This window comes from Zalophus californianus, chromosome 6, assembly GCF_009762305.2.
Source record: "Zalophus californianus isolate mZalCal1 chromosome 6, mZalCal1.pri.v2, whole genome shotgun sequence".
In the NCBI taxonomy this organism is placed as follows: domain Eukaryota; kingdom Metazoa; phylum Chordata; class Mammalia; order Carnivora; family Otariidae; genus Zalophus; species Zalophus californianus.
In genome coordinates this window covers 31,596,573-31,621,808 of record NC_045600.1, presented here as the reverse complement: position 1 = coordinate 31,621,808, position 25,236 = coordinate 31,596,573, and the positions used below count along the sequence as shown (strand labels likewise).

Sequence of the window (25,236 nt, the reverse complement as noted above, 5' to 3'; positions counted from 1 at the left end):
TAAGGAACTACCAGACTGTTTTGCAAAGTAGCTGTACCATTTTATCTTCTTACTGGCAAAGTGTGAAGGTTCCAATTTTCCACATCCTCACCAACACTTGTTACTATCTTTTTGATTAGAGCCATACTAGAAGGTATGAAATGGTATTTCATTGTGGTTTTGATTTACATTTCCCTGGTGGCTAATGATGCTGAACGTCTTTTCATGTGCTTGTTGGCTATTTGTATATTTTCTTTGGAGAAGCATCTATTCAAATCCTTTGCTCATTTTTTAATTGAGTTGTTTGTTTTTATATTGTTGACTTTTAAGAGTTCTTTATATATTTTGGACACTAGTCCCTTATTAGATATATAATGTGTAAATATTTCCTCCCATTCTTCAGGTGGTCTTTTCACTTATTTGGTTGAGGTCACCATTTGAAGCAAAAAAGATTTTAATATTGATGATGCCCAGTTAATCTATTTTTTTGCTTATCACTTATGCTTTTAGTGTTGTATCCAAGAAATCATTGTCTACTCCAAGGTCATGAACATTTACTCCTATGTTTTCTTTTACAAGTCTTAGGTTTTAGCTCTTACATTTATGTTTATGATCCATTTTGAGTTAATTTTTGTGTGTGATGTGAGGTAGGGGTCCAATTTTATTCTTTTACATGTGGTCATCCAGTTGTCTCAACAGCATCTGTTGAAAGTGCCTTGGTTTTCTTAACAGTTTGTTAAAAAGCACTTTATTTTTTTTTTAAAGATTTTATTTATTTATTTATTTATTTGAGAGAGAGTGAGAGAGAGAATGAGTGGGAGGAGGGGCAGAAGGAGAAGGAGAAGCAGACTCCCCACTGAGCAGGGAGCCTGACACAGGGCTCGATCCCAGGACCCGGGGATCATGACCTGAGCTGAAGGCAGACATTTAACCGACTGAACCACCCAGGTGCCCCTAAAAAGCACTTTAAACTGTTCACATTCAAGCACACTCTTTTCCTGTGGGATACAACCTGCTGGTAGATGTATAGATTGTTGAGTCTAGGTGGAAGATTTTATCCAAACCTATTTTATTCTAAAAGCATAAAAAATCCTCCCTAATAGTATTATTTACCAGGCTTGGTTACTAAAGATAAATTAAAGGAATTTTAAAGTCTTTACTCCCTTTGTTGGGAAAAGCTATTAATGATAGTTTTGGCTACTTCTATTTATGATCAGCTTTTCCGTCACCAGTTGCTTGGGAGGGTGGCTTACCATTATTAAATAAATGAATTCCAGAAATGAGCCCTTTTGACTTTTGATTTGAGGCCCATGCTTGAAACCCATGCTTGTTTTCCACATCTTAATGGCAGGTTGTTTCTGATTGAAAGTCACACAGGCCTCTCAGTAAATCTTGTCTTCAGGTGTTCTAGATGATGGCCACCTCCAAAGTGAATTTCATGTACTAGTTGTCAAACTTGTGGTGACTACCCTTACCCAAACTTGAGAAAAATCTGTCTATCAGGTTTGGTAACAGATAGAAAGAAACTTCACTGGGTTTATATAGGTTAGGATTTTTGACTATTCAAAGTCATTATTTTAACATAGACAAGAAACATGAAGATTGATTATACTATTCAGTTTACTTTCATATAGTGTGAAATATTTCATCATAAAAGGTTTTTAAGAAGTACATGGTGCTAAGGGTATTGTACATCTTGAATTAGAATTCTGAAAGTTGTCTGCATCCTTGTGATTGACTTGGAAATTGCACTCTCTGGTTTGCCTTCCAGATTCCACTGATCTCTGACTTTTCTCTTCAGGTGATTTATGCTGCCAGGGATGCCCAGATTTCAGTGGCTCTCTTTCTCCATCTTCTTGGATACCCTTTCTCTAGGAATTCAACTCTAGATGAAAACGATGACCACGTGGGCTGGAGAAAAGCCTTGGAAAATTGCCAGGATGTGGTAGACATCCCATTCCGAAGCAAAGGACTCAGCCGACTGGAGGAAGAGGTTAATGGGGAAGCAGCAGAAGCTCAGCAGAAGCCAAGAAATAAGAAGTCTAAGACAGATGGAATGATGGCAGGCAACCACCAAGGGAGAGATCCCAGAAAGCATAAAAGAAAGCCCCTGGGGGTGGGCTATTCCGCCAGGTAACTGAGTTGTTCTCTGTCTGGTAGAGAGAGACTCAGAAGCCCAGCCTCCAGCAAAAGTCATGATGCTTCATCTTGGGTCTGGGGAGAAGGTTGTGTGGTAGGGTAGCAGGTGCTCCAGAGGTTAAATTATTTTTCCCCCAGAGGTTAATATGATTTTTCCTTTCCTTCAAGGACATTTGGAGCTATCCTTTGATCTATTTGTGTATTTTCCTCCTTTTCCCCTTCTTTTACTTTGTAATTTTTAGAATTGAATGGATATAAGGAGAGCTTAACCTAGCTTTGTTACTGATCCTGATATGACCTGAGCCTTGTAACTTCTCTAGTTATAAATGAGGGTATAATTATTACTCCTTGCTTGCTCAGGATATCTGCGAAAATGAATAACATGAATTTGCCTCATACATTTCGGGAGAAATGCATCATCTGATTTCCTCCTCATTTGGTATTTGATTATTTAGAAAGGCATCCAGCTCTAAGCCAATATCATTCTCTAACCAGTGAGAGTTTTTCTGTACAACTTACGCCTCTGTTGCAAAAAGATGACTAGTAAGTACTTTGGAGTGGAAGTTTGATCCCTGTAGCAGAGTGCCTTTTGGAAATGAATGATTAAATTGAAGCAAGTATTGCGTATGAGCCAGAAATAAACCCATGTGGCCCTTGTTACTTCAGCTTGAAGTTCTTTAATTTTAATTTACTTTGTTTAATCCAGTGATTACTCTGTAGAGCAGTTTTCTTGGTGCTTTGTTCCTGTTCGCCTTCACAGCCGAGCTGTGTATATACTACCCAACTCACTCCTTGTTCCATAAATATAAAAACTAGATAAATGAATTCATTTTTAGTTCCTAGGCCATGCAGGTGGAGGAACAAACACGCTTTTTTTTGCCCTATTTTTTTCCATAAATGTAATGTTTGACCCTAATGTTGAGGATAGCTGGAGTCACTCAGAAGACAACATGGGAGGGGCGTCTGGGTGGCTGTCGGTTAAGCGTCTGCCTTTGGCTCAGGTCACGTGGGATCGAGCCCCGCATCGGGCTCCCTGCTCAGTGGAGAGCCTACTTCTCCGTCTCCCTCTGCTGCTCCCCCTGCTTGTGTGCTCTTTCTTAATCTCTCTCTGCCAAATAAATAAATAAAATCTTAAAAAAAAAAAAAAAAGAAAGACAACATGGGAGGCAACTGATACCTTGGCCCAGAGCTAGCTTCCAGTTTTAGATTAATCTCTCCTTTCCCTGCAGAAAATCACCCCTCTATGATAACTGCTTCCTCCATGCTCCTGATGGACAGCCCCTCTGCACTTGTGACCGAAGGAAAGCTCAGTGGTACCTGGACAAAGGCATTGGAGGTGTGAGACTTACCCGTCCTGTTTCATCTACTTTTAGGTGCATGTGGGTACAGGCAGGAGTGGAGAGAGAGACAAGGGGCAGGGAGGGATAGGAGAAGGCAGAACGACCTTGAGACAAGTGGGACGTGGCTATTCAGAAGCCAGAAATCATGATCTCTGCCAGGACACTGCAGAGAACATTTCAGGTGGGGCTTCTTTCCTGAGGGACAGGTGGGCAAACGCTGACCTCTTGTCTTTTCTCTAAGAGCTGGTGAGTGAGGAGCCTTTTGTGGTCAAGCTACAGTTTGAACCTGCAGGAAGACCCGAATCTCCAGGAGACTATTACTTGATGGTTAAAGAGAACCTGTGTGTAGTCTGTGGCAAGAAAGACTCGTACATTCGGTGAGTGTGGGGTTGGGCCACCCAGACTGTCTGCCTCTGATGGAAACTGCCTTGGTAGCCACATGTGGAGCTCTCAGGTATTGGTTGAATCTGCCAGCTTTGGCTGAGAGACTTGTCTGTAGGGGTCATCGCAGTTTTCCTGAGAACTTCTCCCCTCTGTGTGGTCCTGCTGTCGTGCTCTCCTGCCTATCCTGAGCCCCGTTCTTGGTTTTAAGAATGCAGTACTCTTCTTAGTAACAGTTTGCCATAAAGAGAGTGGTTCCCCTTTGCTCATGAAAGACTGGGGACCCATTTCTTTCAGAAGCTGCCTTTCTCTATGTGTCCTTATAATCTTCCCATGAGTGGCTCACAACTTTCTGAGCCTTGATACTGTTCGTGGCGTACAGGCATACCTAGGCATACCTCAGAGATATTGCAGGTCTGTTTCCAGCTCACCGTAATAAAGCAAATACCGCAGTAAAGTGAGTGAGTCAGGGGTGCCTGGCCGGCTTAGTCGGTGGAGAGTGCGATTCTTGATCTTGGGGTTGTAAGTTCGAGGTCCGCGTTGGGTGTTGAGATTACTTAAAAATAAAATCTTTAGGGGCGCCTGGGTGGCTCAGTCAATTAGATGACCAACTTTGATTTCAGCTCAGGACATGATCTCAGGGTCATGAGATCAAGCCGCATTGGGGTCCATGCTGGGCATGGAGCCTGCTTAAGATTCTCTCTCTCCCTCTGCTCCTACCCACCCCCACTCACACTCCGTCTCTTTCTAAATAAATAAATAAATAAAATCTTCAAAAAAAAATGTGAGTCAAATGAATTTTCTGGTTTTCCCAGTCATTTAAAAATTATGTTTACACTACACTGTAGACTGTTAGTTGTGCAGTAATGTTATATCTAAAAAAACAATGTATATACTTTTTTTTTTTTAAAGATTTTATTTATTTGACAGAGACACAGCGAGAGGGAACACAAACAGGGGGAGTGGGAGAGGGAGAAGCAGCTTCCCGCTGAGCAGGGAGCCCGAAGTGGGACTCGATCCCAGGACCGTGGGATCATGACCCGAGCCGAAGGCAGACGCTTAACAACTGAGCCACCTAGGCGCCCCGCAATGTATATACTTTCATTTAAAAATATTTTATTGCTGGGGTGCCTGGCTGGCTCAATTGATTAAGCATCCGACTCTTGATTTTGGCTCAGGTCATGATCTCAAAGTCGTGAGATCCAGCCCTGCATCAGGCTCTGTGCTGAGCATGGAGCCTGCTTGAGCCTCTCTCTCCATCTCCTTCTGCCCCTCCCCCCCGCTCACTCTCTCTATATAAAACAAAACAAAACAAAACCTTTATTGCTGGGGTACCCGGCTGGCTCAGCCAGTAGAGGATGTGACTCTTGATTCTTGGGGTCATGAATTCGAGCCACGTGTTGGGTGTAGAGATTACTTTAAAAATAAATAATAAATAAAAATACTCTATTGCTAAAAAATGCTCACCACATCTGAGCTTTCAATGAGCCGTAATCTTTTTGCTGGGGGAGGTTATTGCCATGATGTTGACGGTTGCTGACTGATCAGGGTGGTGGCTGTGGCAGTTTCTTAAAATAAGACAACAGTGAAGTTTGCTGCAATCGATTAACTCTTCATGAATGATTACTCTGTAGCATGTGATGTTGTTTGATAGCATTTCGCCCATAGAAGAACTTCTTCCAAAATGGAGTTAGTCCTCTCAGATTTTACCACTGCCTAGTCAACTAAGTTCATGTAGTATTTTAAATCCATTGTTGTCATTTCAACAAGCTTCACAGCCTCTTCACTGGGAGTAGATCCCATCTCAAGAAACCTCTTTCTTTGCTCATTCAACAAGAAGCAACTCCTCAATCCATTTAAGTTTTATCATAAGATAAAACAATTGCTACAGTTCGGTCCCATCTTCAGGTTCCACTTCTAATTCCGGTTCTCTTGCTGTTTCCCACCACATCTGCAGTTACTTCCTCCACCAAAGTCTTAAACCCCTCGAAGTCATCCATGAGGGCTAGAGAGTCCTGTTAATTAGTGTTGGTATTTTGACCTCTTCCCATGATCATGAATGTTCTTAATGGCATCTAAAATGGTGAATCCTTTCCAGGTTTTCAGTTTACTTTGTCCAGATCCATTAGAGGAATCTCTATTTATGGTAGCTATAGCCTTATGAAATGTATTTCTTAAATAATAAGACTTAAAAATCAAAATTACTGCTTGATCCACAGGCTGCAGAATAGATATCGTGTTAGCAGACCTGAAAAGAACATTAATCTCGCTGTACATCTCCATCAGAGTTCTTGGGTGACCAGATACACTATCAATGAGCAGTAATATTTTATTTTATTTTTTTTTAAAGATTTTATTTATTTAATAGAGAGAGAGAGAGAGACAGAGAGAGAGGGAACACAAGCAGGGGGAGTGGGAGGGGGAGAAGCAGGCTTCCCGCCGAGCAGGGAGCCCGATGCAGGGCTCGATCCCAGGACCCTGGGATCATGACCTGAGCTGAAGGCAGTTGCCTAACCAACTGAGCCACCCAGGCGCCCCAGTAATATTTTATTTTTTAAAGATTTTATTTATTTATTTATTTGAGAAAGAGCACAGAGCATGAGTGGGCGGTGAGGGACACAGAGAGAGGGACAAGCAGACTCTCCACTGAGCAGGGAGCCTGATGTGGGGCTCCGTCCCAGGACCCTAGGATCATGACCTGAGCCGGAGGTAGACACTCAGCTGACTGAGCCACCCAGGCACCCCCAGCAGTAATATTTTAAAAGGAATTTTGGTTTTTTTTCCTGCATAGTAGTCCCAACAAGTGGGATTAAAATATTCAGTAAACCATGTGGTAAACAGGTATGCTGTCATCCAGGCTTTGTCGTTCCATTTAGAGAGCACAGGCAGAGTAGATTTAGCATAATTCTGAAGGGCTCTGGGATTTTTGGAATGGTCCATGCGCATTGGCTTCAACTTAAAGTCACCAGCTGCATTAGTCCCAAGTAAGAGAGTCAGCCTGGCTTTTGAAGTTTTGAAGCCAGGCATGGACTTCTCCTCTTTAGCTATGAAAATCCTAGATGGCATCTTCTTGCAGTCGAAGGCTATTTCATCCATAGTGAAAATCTGCTGTTAAGTGTATCCACCTTCGTTAATGATCTTAGCTAGGTCTTCTGCATAACTCACTGCAGCTTCTACATCAGCACTTGGGGCTTCATCTTGTACTTTGATGTTTAGGGAGATGGTTTCTTTCCTTAAACTTCATGAACCAACCCAGCTAGCTTCAGACTTTTCTTCTGCAGCTTCCTCACCTGTCTCAGCCTTCACAGAATTGAAGAGAGTTAGGGCCTTGCCCTGGATTAGGATTTGGCTTAAGATAACCGAATGGCTGGTTTGGTCTTCTGTCCAGGCCACTAACCTTTCTCCATGTCAGCAGTAAGGCTGTTTGGTTTGCATAGCATTTATGTGTTCACTGGAGCAGCACTTTTAATTGCCTTCAAGAACTTCTCCTGTGTAGTCACAACTTGGCTAACTGCAGCAGGAGGCCTAGCTTTTGGTCTGTCTTGGCTTTCGACATGCCTTCCTCACTAAATGTAATCATTTCTAGCTTTTGATTTAAAGTGGGAGACATGCCTCTCTTCCTTTCACTTGAACACTTAGAGGTCATTGTAGTAGGTTATTAATTGGCCTGATATCAATATCATTGCATCTCAAGGAGTAAGGAGGTCCGAGGAGAGGGAGAGAGACACAGGAATGGCCGGTTGGTGAGGCAGTCAGAACACACACATTTATCTATTGAGTGCGCTGTCTTACATGGGTGTGGTTCATGGCCTCCCAAAACAATTACTATAGTGACACCTAGGATAGTGATCACAGATCAGCATAACAAATATAGTAACAATGAAAAAGTTTGAAATGTTGAGGGAATTACCAAAATGTGACACAGAGACACAAAGTGAACAAATGATGTTGGGAAAAAAAAAACAGGGCCAATAAACTTGCATGATGCAGAGTTGCCACAGATTTTCAATTTGTAAAAAATGCAATATCTGCAAAGTGCAGTAAAGTGAGGTATGCCTGTATTCAGAGGCCTGAAGGCACACTTTGGCTGTACTCCCTGGCTTCAGTGGAGTAACTCACTTTCCTACTCTCCTCTTACTGAGACAAATAGTTGTGAATGCCAAGAGTTTTTCCTGAGAGCTCAGTTCTCCTTAGAAAAGAACCATGGGCCTTGATGAGCCACGGACATAGTCTGAGTAAGGGGTTCCTCAGATGAGGAAATTTGCTTTTTTTTTTTTTTAAAGATTTTATTTATTTATTTGACAGAGAGAGACACAGCGAGAGAGGGAACACAAGCAGGGGGAGTGGGAGAGGGAGAAGCAGGCTTCCCGCCGAGCAGGGAGCCCGATGCGGGGCTCGAGCCCAGGACCCTGGGATCATGACCTGAGCTGAAGGCAGCCGCCTAATGACTGAGCCACCCAGACGTCCCGAAATTTGCTTTTTTTAGGTCACCAGGCTTCCAAAATTTCAGGAGTAGAGGGACCTGCTACATGCTTTGAGACTCGAGTTATTTTCCAGGTGTTAAAGGTCATTAGAATTTTTTTTCATTTCTCTGATACTTTTCCTTCTGGGAGCACAGTTGTTATTAGCCTTCCCCTGCCTTGGCCCTCCGCTGACTCTTGCTAGCAGGTGGTATGAACTTGCTCCTCGGAGAGAGGAAACTAAGGCACAGCTAGGTAGGTAGGCCGAGAGTGGAAGAAGCAGTATTGCCTTTAATCTCTGTTGGGTTGTGGTGCCCAAGGCTTCTCAGTCCTGTGTAGGCCCAGATGAGAATCCCAGTGGCCTGCCTCCTAGCTCCACCTGTGTTCTGTGTCCTTTGCTAACGAGCACTGCCTTCTGGGTGGGCTTGGCAGGAAGAACGTGATTCCGCATGAGTACCGGAAGCACTTCCCCATTGAGATGAAGGACCACAACTCGCACGATGTGCTTCTGCTCTGCACCTCCTGCCACGCCATCTCTAACTACTATGACAACCACCTGAAGCAGCAGCTGGCCAGAGAGTTCCAGGCCCCTATTGGCTCCGAGGAGGGTCTGCGCCTGCTGGAAGACCCTGAGCGCCGGCAGGTACGCTCTGGGGCCAGGGCCCTGCTCAACGCGGAGAGCCTGCCTGCTCATCGAAAGGAGGAGCTGCTGCAAGCACTCAGAGAGTTTTATAACACAGACACAGTCACGGATGAGATGCTTCAAGAGGCTGCCAGCCTGGAGACAAGGTACAGTGGACAGTTCTGGTCTGAGAAGGGATTGAGGAATAACCCAGTGGCATTAACCCTGACTACCTAGTGAGGATGCTTGCCAGGAAGGGGGCGGGGCATTAGCCATTTAGTGCAGAGCATAGCCTCCTCTTCTCCCACTGAGTGTCTAATGGCTTAAAATACCGTAGGGCTGGGAGAGAAGAATCAGTTTGAGAATTTCCTTTCCATAGGAGACTTGCCTTCTGTCCTTGACCCTTTAGGGTCATCTACATCCAGTCGTTTTCGTGATCAGCAGATGAGCTCAAATGCAGTGGAGCTGTGCCTTAGACATTCTATGCAGAAGTAAATCCTAAAGTCGGCACAGGAGATGAAAATAATCCTCAAAAAATACCCTCGGGTCTCTGAAGTTGCTCATAAGTACAACGTATGTAGCTTTATGTCTCTTATCTTACCCAGGTCTGTGGGAACTGAGACCAATGATTGGATTCATGTTCGCTGTCTCATCTGCACTCAGGGTCCTGGCCCACCGAATAGAATGTTGGCCAGAATTGCTCTTACTGTTCATGTTACTTTTCTCCTTTTTCCTTCCTTCTTTGCTTTCTCTCCTTCCCCATGAGTACAGAGTTGAACTCGTGACTTAATTCAGTGTTCCTCAATGAGAAGCCAATGGTCCTGAGAAATGAATGGGTACACGGCTGAGTGAAAGAGACTCTGGGCCACCTGCTCTAGTTTTGCTTCCTGGTATCACTTTTCCAGTAGTACTAGGGACTGAAGGAATTGCACTGATAAGTTCACAAAACCATGAGAGTGATGCTGGTGGCCTATACAGTTTCATTACCCAAAAATCTTAAAGATAGCAGCAACATTTATCAAACAGTTATAGATATCCTAATCTACTTAACCAAGCTAATAAACTTTCTATAAATTGCCTTAATTGGTTCTTCTAACAACCCTATGAAATAGGATTTAGATTTCTTACTGGTAACTGCTAGCATTATATCTTGCATTTCTTAAATCTTTAGAAGTTAAAAAAAAAAACAGTACTAATGAGTTTTATCCTTATAACTATTTTATGAGGTTGTAGAATAGATGTTATTTTCCAAGTTTTATGTTCGCTACCCTGAGGTTAAAGTTAAGTAACTTGCCAAGATCTGATTAGAAATTAATGAGACTGGTTCCTTTGGCCAGTTCCCAGATGTATTTGCTAAAACAACTAAACTTTCCCCTTTGAGCCACGGACCTTTCTAACCAATCACCTTGCTGACTTGGATAGAGGGATGCTGGACTTGGATGTCGGGGGCCGAGAAGAATAGCTGTTTGGGGGGAGCTAGGCATGTTAGTGGTACACTTGTGAGCTAAGCAGTAAAGTGGCTGCAGACCCCGAGAGAGCACTAGCACTGCTAGAATTGGGGAGAGGGTATTGAGAGGGGGGTCTGGGTGCAAGGAGGGGAACTGAGTCCATAGGGTAGGGGCTTCCTCAAGAAAAGTAGTCATTACTCACGGGAGGTGAAAGCACTGTTTGCAGGGCATTAGAGCACTTTTTAAGGTCTCTCTGCTTAGTTAGGAAGAAGGCAGGGATTCATCTTCCATTAAACAGCACCGGCTGCACAACTATTTCATAGGACCAAAACATGTCTCTCATGGATGTGGTTTGGCATTCTTTTTTTTTTTTTTCTTAAAGACTGTAATTTTGAGTAATCTCTACACCCAACATGGGGCTTAAACTTACAACCCCAAGATCAAGAGCTGCATGCTCCACTGACTGAGCCAGCCAGGTGCCCTAAGATTTTTATTTGTTGATTTTTTTTTTTTAAGTAATCTTGAGGCCCAACATGGGGCTCGAACTCATGACCATATGATCGAGGGTCGCATGTTCTACTGACTGAGCCAGCCAGGTGCCCCCATCTTTTTTTATTTATATTTTTTTAAAATTGAAGCATCGTTGACACAATCAACAGAATGTTACAGTAGTTTCAGGTGTACAACAGGGATTCACCAAGTACACGTGGTATGCTGTGCTCACCACAGGTGGAGCTCCCGCCTGTCACCACAGAATGCTATTACAATACCACCGGCTGGAGTGCCTGTGCCGGCCGGCTTGGCATTCTTTCTGGGAGGAAGCAGGCACTAAAGAAATGTCCCACCTTGCATTTTACATGTAGGTGTTCCAGTGTTTGAGACATTGGAACATGTGGGGTGATGTAACAGCCCCATATAGGTACTAAGTATGGTTGAGAATGAATAACTTAAAAGAAGGGCGGCTGGTACCTGAGTAACCCTGGAGGAAATAAAAGACCAACGACATTCTTCACTCATTGTCAGCCAGACAGTACGGCCCCTGGAGTGGGGGCTGAGCAACCTGCAGGGGCCTTCCCACAAATACAGCTCAGAATCCCCGAACACCTTTCTGTTGGACTGTGTGCAGTGTGTCCAGGCTACTTTAAAAAGGCAGATGTAGGAAAGATGCTTTAAAAACAAAGTAGGGGGCGCCTCGGTGGCTCAGTCCGTTAAGCGGCAGCCTTCGGCTCAGGTCATGACCTCAGGGTCCTGGGAGCGAGCCCATGCTCAGCGGGGAGTCTGCTTCTCCCTCTGCCCCTTCCCCTCCTGCCCATCCTCTCTCTCTCTCTCAAGTAAATAAATAAAATCTTTTTTTTTAAAGCATTAATGCAATCAACCCTTTAGAAGTCTAGCACCTCCTCATCTACCCTTGTGGAAGCCCCTTGGCCTGCAGCATTTGGAGCCATCTGTGCCACCATGCCATGCTTGCCTCCCTCAGACCCCTGTACTTTGTGTCTTGCCAGGATTTCCAACGAAAACTACGTCCCTCACGGGCTGAGGGTGGTGCGGTGCCACAGCCGGGGCGGGCTGCGCTCCCTCATGCAGCTGGAGAGCCGCTGGCGTCAGCACTTCCTGGACTCCATGCAGCCCAGGCACCTGCCCCAGCAGTGGTCCGTGGACCACAACCATCAGAAGCTGCTCCGGAGATATGGGGAAGACCTTCCCGTCAAGCTGTCGTGACAGCCGCTCTCCTCCCAGGTGAGGACGGCCAGGAACCTGAGCCAAGGTGGGAAAGTCACCTCTTCCTGTGCCATTAATTGTCAGAGCCTAGTGTCACAACTTGGAATGCTAACCCACGCCGATCCCAGGATGCTTCTGGTGGAGCCAGGCTGTTACTTCAAGGGGAGCATGTGGTTGTGGATTTTAGTTGGGCAGGGTGAGAATTCTTTTTGCCTCCCTCTTATTTTATTTTCGTGGACAAAAGGGCCTTGGCCATTATTTTACTTTCCTTCTTTTGCTTTCCCTGTGCAGACAGGAAATGAAGGATTCTCCCCTGAGGTGACTTGTCAAGATGCTCAGGTTTTTAATACATTTCTTCCCTGCCTAGTATGTTGGTTTTTCTCAAACAGAGGCAGCCAAGTATTTTAATCCCATTGGGTTAGGATGGGAGAAAACGTTCTTGTGGAGGTTGGAGAGGTGAACGAGGAGTCAGATTCATTTTCCCAGTTCACGCTCATAATTATAAATTCCTTGGCTTCATGCTCTCCCACAACTCACCTGGTTGAGATCCATCCCATCTAGGTCACTTCAGTTTATTTCCATACTTGAGAATGTCCCCCTTTACACGTCTAGGACCAAAGCAGCGACTTCCTGCCATATGCTTCCACCCTAACACTGGAGGAAATCCTTTTCTGGAAATAGGCCTTCTAACTGGGTGGGGCTGAGAGAAGTACAAGCACCATCTCTCAAGAGAACTTCGCAATCCTCCTGTCCAGAAGTGCAAGGTTTTTAGCTGAATCCCTTGCTGAGAGGAAGTTCTCTTCTTTCAGAATCACTGCCAGGTCCCTTCCGGGTTCTGTGTTCCTTCAGATTTGTAATACTGACCTGTTTTCAACACTTCATTGTCTCTTGGAGTCCTTTGGTTAGATTGCATTGTGAGGATTTCTCCACCTGCTCTCACGCCTGGGACTCTGAGATTAATTCATATATTTAGATATTCAAAACGGTGATGTTTCATCTCTTTATGTGAAGCCACCACTTTGAGCATGAAAGCAAGTTATTAGTGATTAGTATTTTTCTCAAGTATGAGGAGAGCTTTTTTACAAGATGGTTAACAAACTTAAACAATAATTTTATGGCCAGAATCCAACAGGAGCTGTTTTGAAATTGTGCCCAAGTTGGTGATGGTTGCTCTAACACTGATAAATAAAACTTCTTCTAACCACAAAGCTCACTGATTGTAAATGTAACACTTTTTTCTTCACAGCTTTATAAAATCGGTAACTATTCTTGGGGGAGGAGATACTCATCCCTCAGGTCCCTGCCGTGTGGCAGTGGCATGACCTGCGCGCAGATATACCACGCACAGTGTGCGCACGGACGGACCACACACAGCGCAGCTTCAGCCCATCAACAAATGGTCCGGAAACGCATGTGCATTTTGTTCTTACGCCCCTTCATTCCCTCTGGTCCTCAAACAGGCATTTCTGGGCCCTAAACTTAGAGATCCTTGAAAATGAATAGTACCGGCCACCTTAGGGACCGTATGTTCAGTGGGGTAGGTTATTGTGGGCATGTGCCTCAGTGGCTGGACCCCACGCTCTGGAGTCCAGGGGTGAACCTTGGAGACTGATGGGTGGTCGTTAGAGTAGTCAGGCTTGCCACAAGGTGGCACTCACAGATTTTGTTTTATATTCATTCTTGAGAAATAGGGTTTTATATGTGGTTCCTGAACATAACTGGTGACTTATATTTCCAAATCTGTGTAGCTGATTTTGGGTCATTTGGATAGGGTTACAAGAAAAACTTCCTCTGAAACAGGGAGTAGGGTGCTTTCATTCTCTTTCCCCGTGATCCTCATGCTAAGAGGGGAGAAGCACGTACGAGGTTATGTAGGTGCAGTGGTTGCTGTGGGAAGAAGCAATGGATTCCCCAACAGATCTTCCTGCAAAGCCCAGTAACAGAGCCAGCAGCCACCGTAGAGAAAGAAGCTAGACTGGCACATGAGATTTCTCATCCTTCTCAGAAGTTACTGTGTAGATTTGACTTTCTCTGAGTCAGCCTTTAGCACCATTTCCTCAAGACTGACAATGGTGACCTCAAATGAGATATTTTAGGGCAGGCATATTATAAAAGAGGTAATTATTGTGTTTTGCTGATAGAAAAGCAATGTATGTTCATTAGAAACGAGTCTAAAGAAGGAATAAAAACCATCCATCTTCCCTCTGTTTAGAAAAGAGCTAACTTACTGGTATGTCCATGAATTTCCTTTCACTATTTAAAAATGCGTACAATACAAATAAAATTTAGAGTCATATATAAATACAGGTTGACATCCTGTTTTTTCCTCCTCACTTAACATGGTACCACACCACAAGTAATTCATTTCCTGTGCCCCTAATCTTTGAAAGTAGATTTCTAGTGGCTCTCCCATATTTTAGGTGTCCATTCCCACACTGTTGAAAATGCTGGTTGTTTCAGATCCTTTGTTAATGTCAGTGATGCTGTGATGAACTGTCTTTTGTATAAATCTTTGACTATATCTTTGATAATTTACTTAGGGTAGAATCCTAGAGATTGGATGGGGTGGAGGGGGCTCACATTGCTGGAGTGAGTATCAGTTGATATCACCTTTTATATCAAGGGAACGGTTCTCTCTAACCCTTAAGCTCATGTCCCAGTACATTTGCTGAGCCTCCATGTGAGCAGTAGTGAGAGGACGGGGTCATGGCAAGGGCCTCTCTGAATGTGCCCCCGTCATTGTGTTTCTAGGCTTAGAGTCTTCTCTCTGCTTCCCCTTTGTCTCCCATCCTTTATTGACTCATTTCCCCTTGTAGTCAATGTTTTTTGGAAACACTGTTTATTTTAAAATAAAAACGTAAAATAAAAGTTACAGACAGATCTTTTTTGTGTGTACGATACACAAGCAATCAGTGATTTGCTATCCTAAAGTGAACAAGGCACAATATTCAGGGATTTGTTGCTTTTTCAGAGTGCAGCCATAAGTTACTTATTCTTATCCATGTCACGGATGGAGATCAGGTGACAAAATGTGTTCTGTTGAAATAAAGCCATTTTAATCCCCCATTTTAGACTCTTAGGAACCCAGCAGGCAGAAAGAGCTTTTGTTCAGCTTCCTTTTCTACCTGTTACTATGGGGCCCTGACTTTTGACTATAATCTAAATTCTTAGTCTACCTTACCTCTCTGAGTTTTTCATTCATTCATTTATCCTTTCCTCCTTTTTTTCCTTCATCATGTCTCATCGTCATGAGAGGTATCACTTTTTACTTTTAAAGAAAATTTCTTGGTTTGCTAGTTTACTAATTATTACATATTTTAAAAGCGTCCTTCTTTCTGATCTTTTATCTTTTCTGTTGCTCGGTGGCCATTTTTGGAGTACCTGATCCTTCAGGAATACAGTGGGAATCCGTTTTTCTTGGGTGAGATAAGCTGAAAGAGGGTATAAGAATGACCTTGTTATGATGAACTCTTGATCTGAATAATGTAAATATAATACATGGTCCCAGAATACATTTGCTTTGGAATTCAGCGATATACGTTAGCTATTCTCCAAGTCACCTCCTCATGCTGAAGTCTTATACCTTCTGCCTGTCCCCAGTCCTGGAGCAGTTTCGCATCAGATGATGGCACAGGGCTTACAGGCAGCCAGGTAGCTTACTTGCTCAAATGACCTGTCCCACCAGCCTGCTAGGAGATGCATTAGTCACTCGCTCCCCTTTGCTTGAGGCACCAAGGCCCTTGCTGTAATGCTGGCATGTGATTTGGGAAGGTGGGAAGTACATTAGACTATTATTTCCATCTAACCAGGTCTGTCTGTGGCCCACTCTTGTTGGAGGTCCCTAGACACTGTGGGTAACTGAACCAAATGGGTAATCATTTGGGGGATAATCAGCAACTGACTTCCTTGGCATATGAATAGGGAATGTCAAAGGACCTAGTTCACGAATCCTGGGTTCCTCTTCAAATATAGTATACACTGCTTTAAAAGGTCGTTTTCTGCTCTGAATGGCGGTAATTTCCTACCTTCCGGACTGAACCCAGAGCATTCGCCCTCCTTCTAGCTTCCTTATTTGTTATCAATTCTTGCATTTTCCTTTGCTAAGTGGGTAGTCTGTTGCCTTTCTGCCTGCATAAGCTCCAGAAGCTGCTGAGTTTGGAGTCAGCATTATTACAAGCATGATGTGTGGTCCAGAATATTCCTGAGTTGGAGAGCCTACTTATGTTCTACTCCTGTTTCCCAAAGATCTCCCTTTTCAGGCTTCAACATGCTGGGGCAGAGTTGGGATTCTGACTGTTCAGGCCACCAGGGTATCCATTAAGTCCTGGATAAGAACCAAACATTTTAGCTTAGTAAGCTAACAGCTGAAAAGAAATGGGAGATTAAGACATGGGTAGTTTTAAAAGAGGTATGTTTATTTGGCTCATGCGTTGATGGGGGGGTAGCCCATGGACTTTGCTTTCTATTTTGCTTTTCCCTGTACTCAGTTCTGCCGTGCGTTGGAGGATCAGAGAAACAGGCTGGTGATCTAGGTTTTGGTTCTGGCCATTAGCTGTGTATCTTTGGACGAATCACTTAACTTTTCTGGGCTGCTTTCTTTACCACTAAAGTCAGAAGTCGAGATTAGACGTGCTATAAGGACCCCCCTCGCTGGAGCATTCTGCAGTACGTCCCACTGTTTCTTCTGTGGCGCTTTCCCTTGGGAGTTGTGTACCTTCTGGTTCGTTGCACACCCTTATCCTGCCCCCCGCTCTGGGGACGGAGACTGCACGGAAGCCGGATGCCACACCATGCCCTCCTGGCCTCATTGACGAGAGAGAGAAGCCCGCTTCCTCCGTCTGGTGTTGCACCTGGGGTCAAAATACACTTCTCACCAGAGATATGCTGTGTGTGGCCCTAGGGCACTCACATTCCTACTTAGTCCACTACTTAAAACAAGAAAGAAAGAAGAAAAATCTTTATCTTCAGCCGCATTGCTAGCGCTGTAAGGTTTAGTAAGAGATGAGCACAGAATGGAAATGGGGCAAGTTTGCCAAGTATTGTAGATGGGAAGATTTTGAGAAAAAAGGAGTGTTTCTCATTTTAAGGATAGGAGAAATTAAGACTATACTATAGAGGACTGAACAGAATTAGGTACTTTACAAGGAAAACATTAAACCAATAAGTTAAAAATATTCTCTCTTTTTTTATGTTGTCATGACTGCCTTTTTGAGGGATCCAGTGTTAACACGTTGTTATCCATCCATAAGTCCTAAGACACGATCAACTCACAGGGAGACTGGGAAGTTTCTGGGACCTGCATCTTGTATAACCCTGACTGGCCTTGGACTTTGTCCCTTTTACTTTTGTCTAGCCATCAGGAAGACAGACGTGTGCAAAACGCAGTTTATATTTTATAAGCTGCCAAAAGACATTGCTCTGTATATATATCTGTTCCCTATGACCTGACAGAAAATACATTTCCCAGTTCATCCTTGTGCTTAGTTTCAGTCCCAAAGAGGGTGTTGGTATATTGGTATATTGGCTTTTCTTTGTTTAGCACAGATTTAGACCCAATATGCTAGACTTGCAGCACTTTTTATAATAACCACCCAGATGTAGACACGAGCTCCCATTTTCTACCAAATCAGGGTCATTTTGTTGCTGTAGTTCCAGAAAAAGTAACCGGATAGCCAAAAGGGAGACTAAAGTGTATTTCTCTGCCCTCTGATAGGTGAACCCTAACTTCATCTAAAATTCTGACATCTTTCGTCATATCCCATAGAGCCAACTCGAGTCCCAGCAAGCTAGCTTATTATTTTTTTAATCAAAGTATGTATGTATGGGCCGTGGAGGTTTGGTAGGCCTGAGATGTAGCCACATACATGCAGCTTCCTCTGAGTTCTTGGATACAATGAGCAGGACTAATGTGGGCTCCAAAAAGGGACAGGGATGGCTTGGGGTTAGTTTTCCTTTTTTAAATGTTATACGAGTGCAGAGCAGTTGGCTGCCGTCCCCCTCTCAGACCATCAGCAGAGCTTGACCTTGGCCAAGATTTTGCCTCATCCTCTTGGCATCTCCGCACAGAGCTGCGTTCCAGCCGTGGAATGCTTAACCAAAAACACATGCTGTAGCGATGGTTTCCAAAGAGCAAGTTTTTGCAGAAAGTCTACATTGTGTTGTCTTCTCAAAACAACGGTTTTCTCTGAACTACCGATCCAGTAAACCCCGGAGTGGTGATTCTTTGACTCATTTGTTCACAAGGGCTAGGATTGTTGTTGTTGTTAATAATACTTTATTGAAGCACAGCCAAATGAACATACAATAAAGTACAAATCTTAAGAGTACTGCTTGTGAATTTTGACAAATTGTATGCACCCATGTAGCCATTCAGGGCTGGGGTTTCTTTCTTTCTTTTTTTTTTTAGCAACCACTCATCACAGCCCTTTATTGGCCTGGACTAGCTATGCTGGACCCTCCCACCCAATCCCGGGGCTATGCTCCTTGGGGGCTCCCAGCTCCTGGCCAAGGACAGCCTAGCTCTTGTGGGCCCCTCAGCCTGCCCACAGATCATGACCTCCTCTAAGGCCCTTGGCCAGGCCTGAAACAGGAGGGGCAACTAGAAGCTCCAGGGCAAGGGCCCTGCCCTCTCCCACTGGCTGAGGCAGGTTTCAGAAAAGGCCATTCACTGCCCAGTGGTGTTGGGCAAAGGAAAATGATGATTTAGGAAGAGAGGGGCTGGACAGTGAGTGAACAGAGGCTCAGGATTGGGAATCACGCAAAAAAGGGGTGCCCTGTCTGCTCCTAAGTGTGAGAGAGTCAGTCCTTGTGCAAGCACCACACCAGCATCTGGCCCACCTCTGTCATGCTCAGCACATGGAAGCCTTTGTGTTCCAGCTTGTCCAGGATCATGCGGGGAGGGCCACTGATGAAGTACTCACAAAAGTTTTGTTTCCCAAGACACTTCTCTTTGAGGCCCCCAGATACTGTATCGGCTCTGGAGCTGAGTGCTCATCACCCACCGGGGTGGGGCCCACTTCCGTGTGGACCTGGATGCTGATGAGCAGGTAGGGCATGATGTATGAGTCCCGATCAGGCTCCCACCCAGGGCTTTGGGCTCAGTGCGGACACCAGCCCCTCAGGTTCCAGGACTGCTGTGACCCATGGCTCTGAGTCCAGTTACTCCAGCTCTCGGAGCTGGGGTTTCTTATATTACACGAAACATCTATTCTGCTGATGTATGGCCTTGGATCAGAAGGTTGTACATTCATCTACCTGAGCAAATTACTATAAGACAGCAAATCCAGTTTGCTCTTTTTTTGTATCTAGTAGATGTGGTTACTGCAAAGCTTCATGATATTTGTTTCTTACAAGTTACTTTTGGAAAATAGGTAATGTGTGCACAAATTCCAAAAAAATTTTTTAATGTGTAATGAAAAGGGAATCCCTCCCCCTACCCCCATCCCTCCCCAGTCCTTTCCCTCCTTGAAGGTAACCACTGTTACTGTTACTTGGGCATTATTCAGCCTGGGGCTGGGGGGAAGAGGGGTTTTGTTTTTTAAGTTCCAGCTTTCTTTGGTTGTTAACCAAGAATATGTTTCTCAGGAGGCGCCTGGGTGGCTCAGTCGTTAAGCGTCTGCCTTCGGCTCAGGTCATGATCCCGGAGTCCTGGGATCGAGCCCCGCATCGGGCTCCCTGCTCCGCGGGGAAGCCTGCTTCTCCCTCTCCCACTCCCCCTGCTTGTGTTCCCTCTCTCGTTGTGTCTCTCTCTGTCAAATAAATAAAATCTTAAAAAAAAAAAAAAAAAAAAAAGAATGTTTCTCAGCCTTTCTCTTTATACTCCAGGCTCTAGTCTACGGCACTGATACAGAAACGTGGACCTACGGCCCCGGTACCACTAATCCTGTTTGTCCTGTCCTGCGAAGTTCATTCTCTGTACCTGCCATCTGGCTCAGAGGTCCACGTCTCTCACAGGATTGGCCAGGAGTTGATGATAGCTGGAGTTGGGTTTTTTTATATTAGGCTTGCTACTTTTAAAATACCTATTTGAAATTTTCCATAATCAGTTTCTTTTAAAATTCATATTTCTTTAGCAGGGGCTTCTGCAACATACCTATCGGATTAAATTTTTTGTTTTTAAAGTAATGCTGAAGTGCAATCCACAAGTAAACTATAGATGGATCTCTAGACAGTTCCACCCCCAACCCCACGGCCACCCAAATCAGACATTCAAAACTCCAAAGTTACAGACATGAACTGGGATGATTTTTCACCTTCACAAGCCATTCTTCTCTTGAAACATAGGATTGACCTCAAATTTATTTTGAAAGGCCAACTTCTCTGGCAGGCAAAATTTGATTTGATTTATACGCTATGTTTTTCAAGAATATAAATGTCATGTAGCGCAGAGGACTTATATTCAGCCTGGAACAGTATTTTACACAATTTACAGGCTCCAGAGCTAGGGAAGGAAGACCTCTCATTCCCAACCCTCTCAGTCAGACAGAAACCAAAGCGTGATGGATGGATGGCTGTCCTCAGCCACTTTTAGCTCCCAGCCTTATTTTGTACTCCTTTGTGGCAGGTGGATGAGGAGTCAGGTCTTCCCCAGATTAGAGTTTCCCAAAGATACACAGTCCAGGGAAAGGAGGGAGGCTGTTTGTGTTTTCCAATTCAAGTCCCATATGGTTTCCCTGGGGCCATTTTATCTCTCATGTCCTTTGGTGCTCTCCTCTTTGTCTTGCTGTTATCGGATCACCCAAGGCCTCTTCAGTCATCATTGCGAATATTCCCACTGGTCAGGGAGCTCCCTGTGAGCATCCCTTTAGCACTGCTGTCACATTTGAACAGCATCTGCTTTCTGACAAGCTTGAAGACAGAGTGAAGGAAGTCGTCGATACTTTCCCAGTGGAAGTGGATAACGCAAGCAGCCTTTGGGACTTGGATCAATATGCTGTGAGGTTAGTGGCCGGGCAGTTTGTACCAGGGGAAGAGAGGCTGATTCCCAGAGGGGGCAAGGATCTTGTGGTCTCAGCTCTGTCGTCTGTGCAGGGTCCTAATGCTGGAATGGTTCCCTAATTAGGCCTTTGGCTCCAGGCTTTTCTAGACAGGAAAATAGACTGAGGTAAAATGCTTGCTTGTGTTTTAAGTGGATTCTGCTCACCGCAGCCAAGAAGCCCCACAGCTTGGGAGGTGAATGACCCTTCCCGAGAGGTTTCTGTTGCGCCATGCCTCCTGCTCCTTCTCCCTGACCTGACTCCACTGGTGTCAGGCGTCTGCTTTCCGCTCCCCGGACGGTTTCTCTTCAGGCCTTTCTGGTTTTAGTACTTATTACACTTTCATGGGTTTTTGCTCTCTGCTTTTTCTTTCCCTGAAGCTGTTTTTGCTCATACTGTGTATCTTTCCATCTCTTGTGGCCACTCTGTCAAGTGCGTGTCTCCATCTGCTGCTCCTTGTCTGGCTCTGCCATGGCATCTCAAATGGCCCTCTCGCCTGCACCTTCCCGGAGCCTGCTGGGGGATGACCTGCCCGCACCGGGGCTTTGTTGGCCCTGGAAAGAAGTCGGGCACAGGGATTTCGAACGGACGGCGGAGGAGGCTATCCCAGTTGTGGGGCAGGTGACAGCACCAGTCTGGGTGGTGACCTCAGAGATGCGGCTGTCGCTGGGCAGTGTGGCAGTGAAATAGGTAAGTCAGAGGAGGGGTGGAAGGAAGTAAGGGACACAGAAGGACGGCCAGCACCCATTGAAGGGGATAATCAGAAAAAGGTAGAAGAAGGCCAGGTGGCAGCTAGATGTCACAAAGGAAAGCTGGGCAGGAGCCACACTAGGGGAGAAAAACGGGGCAGCAGGGCCTGCCCGAGATACTGCAACCCAGCTCTGCCAAGCAGAGGCCAGTGGGGGAGGGGGGAGAAAGGGGAGCCTTAAAGACCCTTTCTCCCCATGCGTCTCTGGTCCTTTTGTTCTTTTTCCTTTCATGTTCCTGCCCTCATGTTATATTAGCAACAGAAAACAAAACAAGAAGCAGTCTGTCTTTGAAAGGGAATGGCAAGATCTGGAGAGTTTAAAGCCAGATGCATGTACTTCCCCTTTGCTGGACTCTCGGGCCCCTTTGCCCACAGGCTGCTGGAGCCAGGAGAGCTAGCCCCTTTTTGGAACGCCTAGAATGGAGGCCCTAGAGCAGTTCTACAGCTCAGCTGGAGGGCCCGTGGCAAAGGCAGCCCGCAGTGGTGCCCACCCACAGAACCCTCCGCGTACACGGGGGAGCAGGGCTGTTGGCCACGCCGGCTGGAGGGCTGGGGCTGGTCTTGGGCAGGGCCTGGGCTGAGGGGTGGCTTCCGGCCATGATGCCAGCCCTATCATGGTCTCCTCTGCCCCCAGGAAGTGAGCTGCAGAGAGGCTTGTGCTTGAAGAAAGAGAAAGGAAAACTCTCTTGCTTAAAAAATGTTTAAACTGAAGAGGTAATAAATGCATATGACAAAGAAATCAAAAGATACAAAAGAATGTATGATGAAGAGTCTCCCACTTCTGTTCCCAAGTTCCCTTCCTCAGGCATTCTGGATGTACCAGTTTCTTGTACATTCTTACTTCTCCTTTTTAGGTCTGCTGTAATCCAGAAGTTTTTAGATTCTTTTTTTTTTTTTTAAGATTTATTTATTTATTTATTTGAGAGAGAGAATGAGATAGAGAGAGAGCACATGAGAGGGGGGAGGGTCAGAGGGAGAAGCAGACTCCCCACTGAGCAGGGAGCCCGATGCGGGACTCGATCCCGGGACTCCAGGATCATGACCTGAGCCGAAGGCAGTCGCTTAACCAACAGAGCCACCCAGGCACCCAGTTTTTAGATTCTTGACCCAATGGAATATTTTAAATTGTTCGGATGTATATGTATGTATGTAATGTGTATGGAGGGACTAAATGGTAATAAAGAAAACTGTATCTCGGTTTATTGCCAATAATTCTTGCTGGGGCAGGAACGGTTTAAAACAACTAAATAGAGTCTTAAGATGCTAGCACTAGAAAGGACCTTCCGAGTCCCTTGTACCAAAGCCTTCATTTCAAACACAAGAAAGAGGCCCAGAAAGTGACTTTTCCAGGGTCCCCACGTGAAGTAATGGCACTTTTTAGGTAGTGGCCTTTGGAAAGATAGGGATCCTAGAATGAAAGACAGATGATTTGGCGTGGGTTTAAAAATTTCCTCCATTGGGTACAAACATAGGGAAAGAAATTGGTAATTTCCAGGAAAAACCTGAAGTCACATTCTAATTGAAAATAGCACACATGTGTGCACGCACACGCACACACATGCACACACGCGTGCACATACGTACACACGCGCGCACAGGCACTGGCAGCGACAGAAGGTGAAAGTCGGCAAAGTCTACTGTCTGTCTCTCCTGCTGAGCTGGGCAGAGGCTGTAAGAGGCAGCATGACGTCACTCCTCTACTGAGGAACCCGCACCCCTCGGACCTGGGGTCCCTGGACTGGAGGCAGACGCAGGCATTTTTGTTGGGCCAAAGGGAGAAATGCCCACCCAGACTTGAGTAGGAGGACAACCTGTGCATGGACCCCAGGTCAGGGATGCCAAGGGTGCAAGGAGGGTGTGCCTGGCCATGCCACCGTGGAGCTCTTGCCACCACGGGATCCAGGAGCACCGACAACCCCAGCTCTTTACACCGCCTCCCAGGAGGCAACACCCCACGATTTATATGCTGACAAACCGGCAGGATGGTTTTGAAAAATTCTTTCCGCTCTGACGTTCGCTCCAGACACTGTGAACGATTTCAGTGTCCAAGCCAGTTTGATGGGCCTTTTGATGGCTTCAGTGAGAGGGCACATGTATGACTGTAAACACTGGCAGTAAAAACCCTCAATTGCTTTGAAATGGTAAATTTCCAGGCAATGTGGATCTATGTTACACGCCTCCTGCATTAACAGCTTTTTCTTCCCGTTCAATTATTTTGGCTGGTAAGGGAGTGGAAATTACACTTCAAAATATATCGATGGATATTTTCAGCCTTGCTGAGAGCTTCAAAATATGTACCAATCCCAGGAACATTCCCTTAATTTCCACCTCCAAGTTTGTCAGGGAAAATGGAGGTATCAGCTACAGGCCCAGTTAGACTAAGGGAGATGCAGGAGCAGGGCCAGGGGTCTCTTTGCATTTCAGATTCTCTCCGGTCTTAGTGTGTAATCTCTTTCTCAGCCAAATTTTGCTCCAGCCCTAAGTCTAGGGGTCCATCCTAATATGTACCAGGTGACAAGGTCCTTGATAAAGAAATGAGATTTCCCAAGAGCGTTGGTCCGGGGCCTTGAGACAGGGCATCTGATGGAGGCAGAAAAAACCACCAGTTCTCTGTGGCTTTGTTTTCACTCGAGGGATCCAGAAGTCCTAATCTCTGATGCACATGGTTCTCTCCTATGCCTAGGTGCTGGGCGCATGGGCAGCCACCCAGCAACACATTTGCCCCAATTGTGCTTCTGGTTTTCTCATGTCTCCCTGACCGGCTCCTTCCACTCCTCTTTCTAAGCACCAGACCTGGATTTACAGCCGCCTTTCAGGACAGACCACAGAGAGCTCCAGTTCGGTTGAACATGCCTCCCAAATCTGTTCCTCCATCTCCGTTTCCCGTTTCAGTTAATAGTTGGTTACCTTACACCAAAGCACTTGTCTCCTACACAAGAAATTTGCATGCTTTCTTCATTCCTTTCTCTAACCCCACTTCCAACTGATCACCAAATCCTTTGAGTCTGCCCTCTCTCTCTCCTCCAGGGTTTCTGCCCTGACCCAGGCCCACGGTACTGCTTGCTTGGACTATGTGATACCCTGCCACTAGTCTCCAGCCTCCTTACTAAAATTTATAACTAATCATGTCACTCCCTGGTTTAAAATCTTAGGTGGTTCTCCATGGCTTACCAGGGTAAGTCCAAACGTCCTAGAAAGGCAGAGAAGACAGCTGTTAACCAGTCAATGCCTGCGCCTCTACCCTTGTTGCCATCACCATCCCCTACCCCCAAACCCCTCACCACTTCCTGTGCTCCCACACACTTCCACATCCTAGCGTCCTCTGTTTGCCTCCTCCTCTTCCCAGAACACCCTTCCACTCTTGCCTACCTGACTGCCCTCTAAGATTCAGCTCTCAGATGACTTCTTACTTGAAGAAGCACCCT

The 25,236-nt window shown here is 45.4% G+C and overlaps 1 protein-coding gene and 1 pseudogene across 6 annotated transcripts in view; one reads left to right on the top strand and one right to left on the bottom strand.

The window, feature by feature from the left end:
* Window positions 1-18,638, top strand: part of EXD2 (exonuclease 3'-5' domain containing 2) — a 57,840-nt gene extending 39,202 nt beyond the window's left edge. The window contains exons 5-10 of one of the 6 annotated variants that reach the window (XM_027570842.2): window positions 1,781-2,112; window positions 3,348-3,454; window positions 3,700-3,835; window positions 8,732-9,088; window positions 11,872-12,106; window positions 13,335-16,040. In XM_027570842.2, coding sequence (XP_027426643.1) covers window positions 1,781-2,112; window positions 3,348-3,454; window positions 3,700-3,835; window positions 8,732-9,088; window positions 11,872-12,088 — 1,149 coding nt within the window. In that variant the 3' untranslated portion in view covers window positions 12,089-12,106; window positions 13,335-16,040. Of the gene's footprint in view, window positions 1-1,780; window positions 2,113-3,347; window positions 3,455-3,699; window positions 3,836-8,731; window positions 9,089-11,871 lie in introns of all 6 variants that reach the window. The other 5 variants (XM_027570841.2, XM_027570843.2, XM_027570845.2 and 2 more) reach the window with 5 other exon arrangements.
* Window positions 18,639-18,886: 248 nt separating this feature from the next.
* Window positions 18,887-19,653, bottom strand: LOC113909552 (annotated as a pseudogene).
* Between the last annotated feature and the right edge of the window lie 5,583 nt (window positions 19,654-25,236).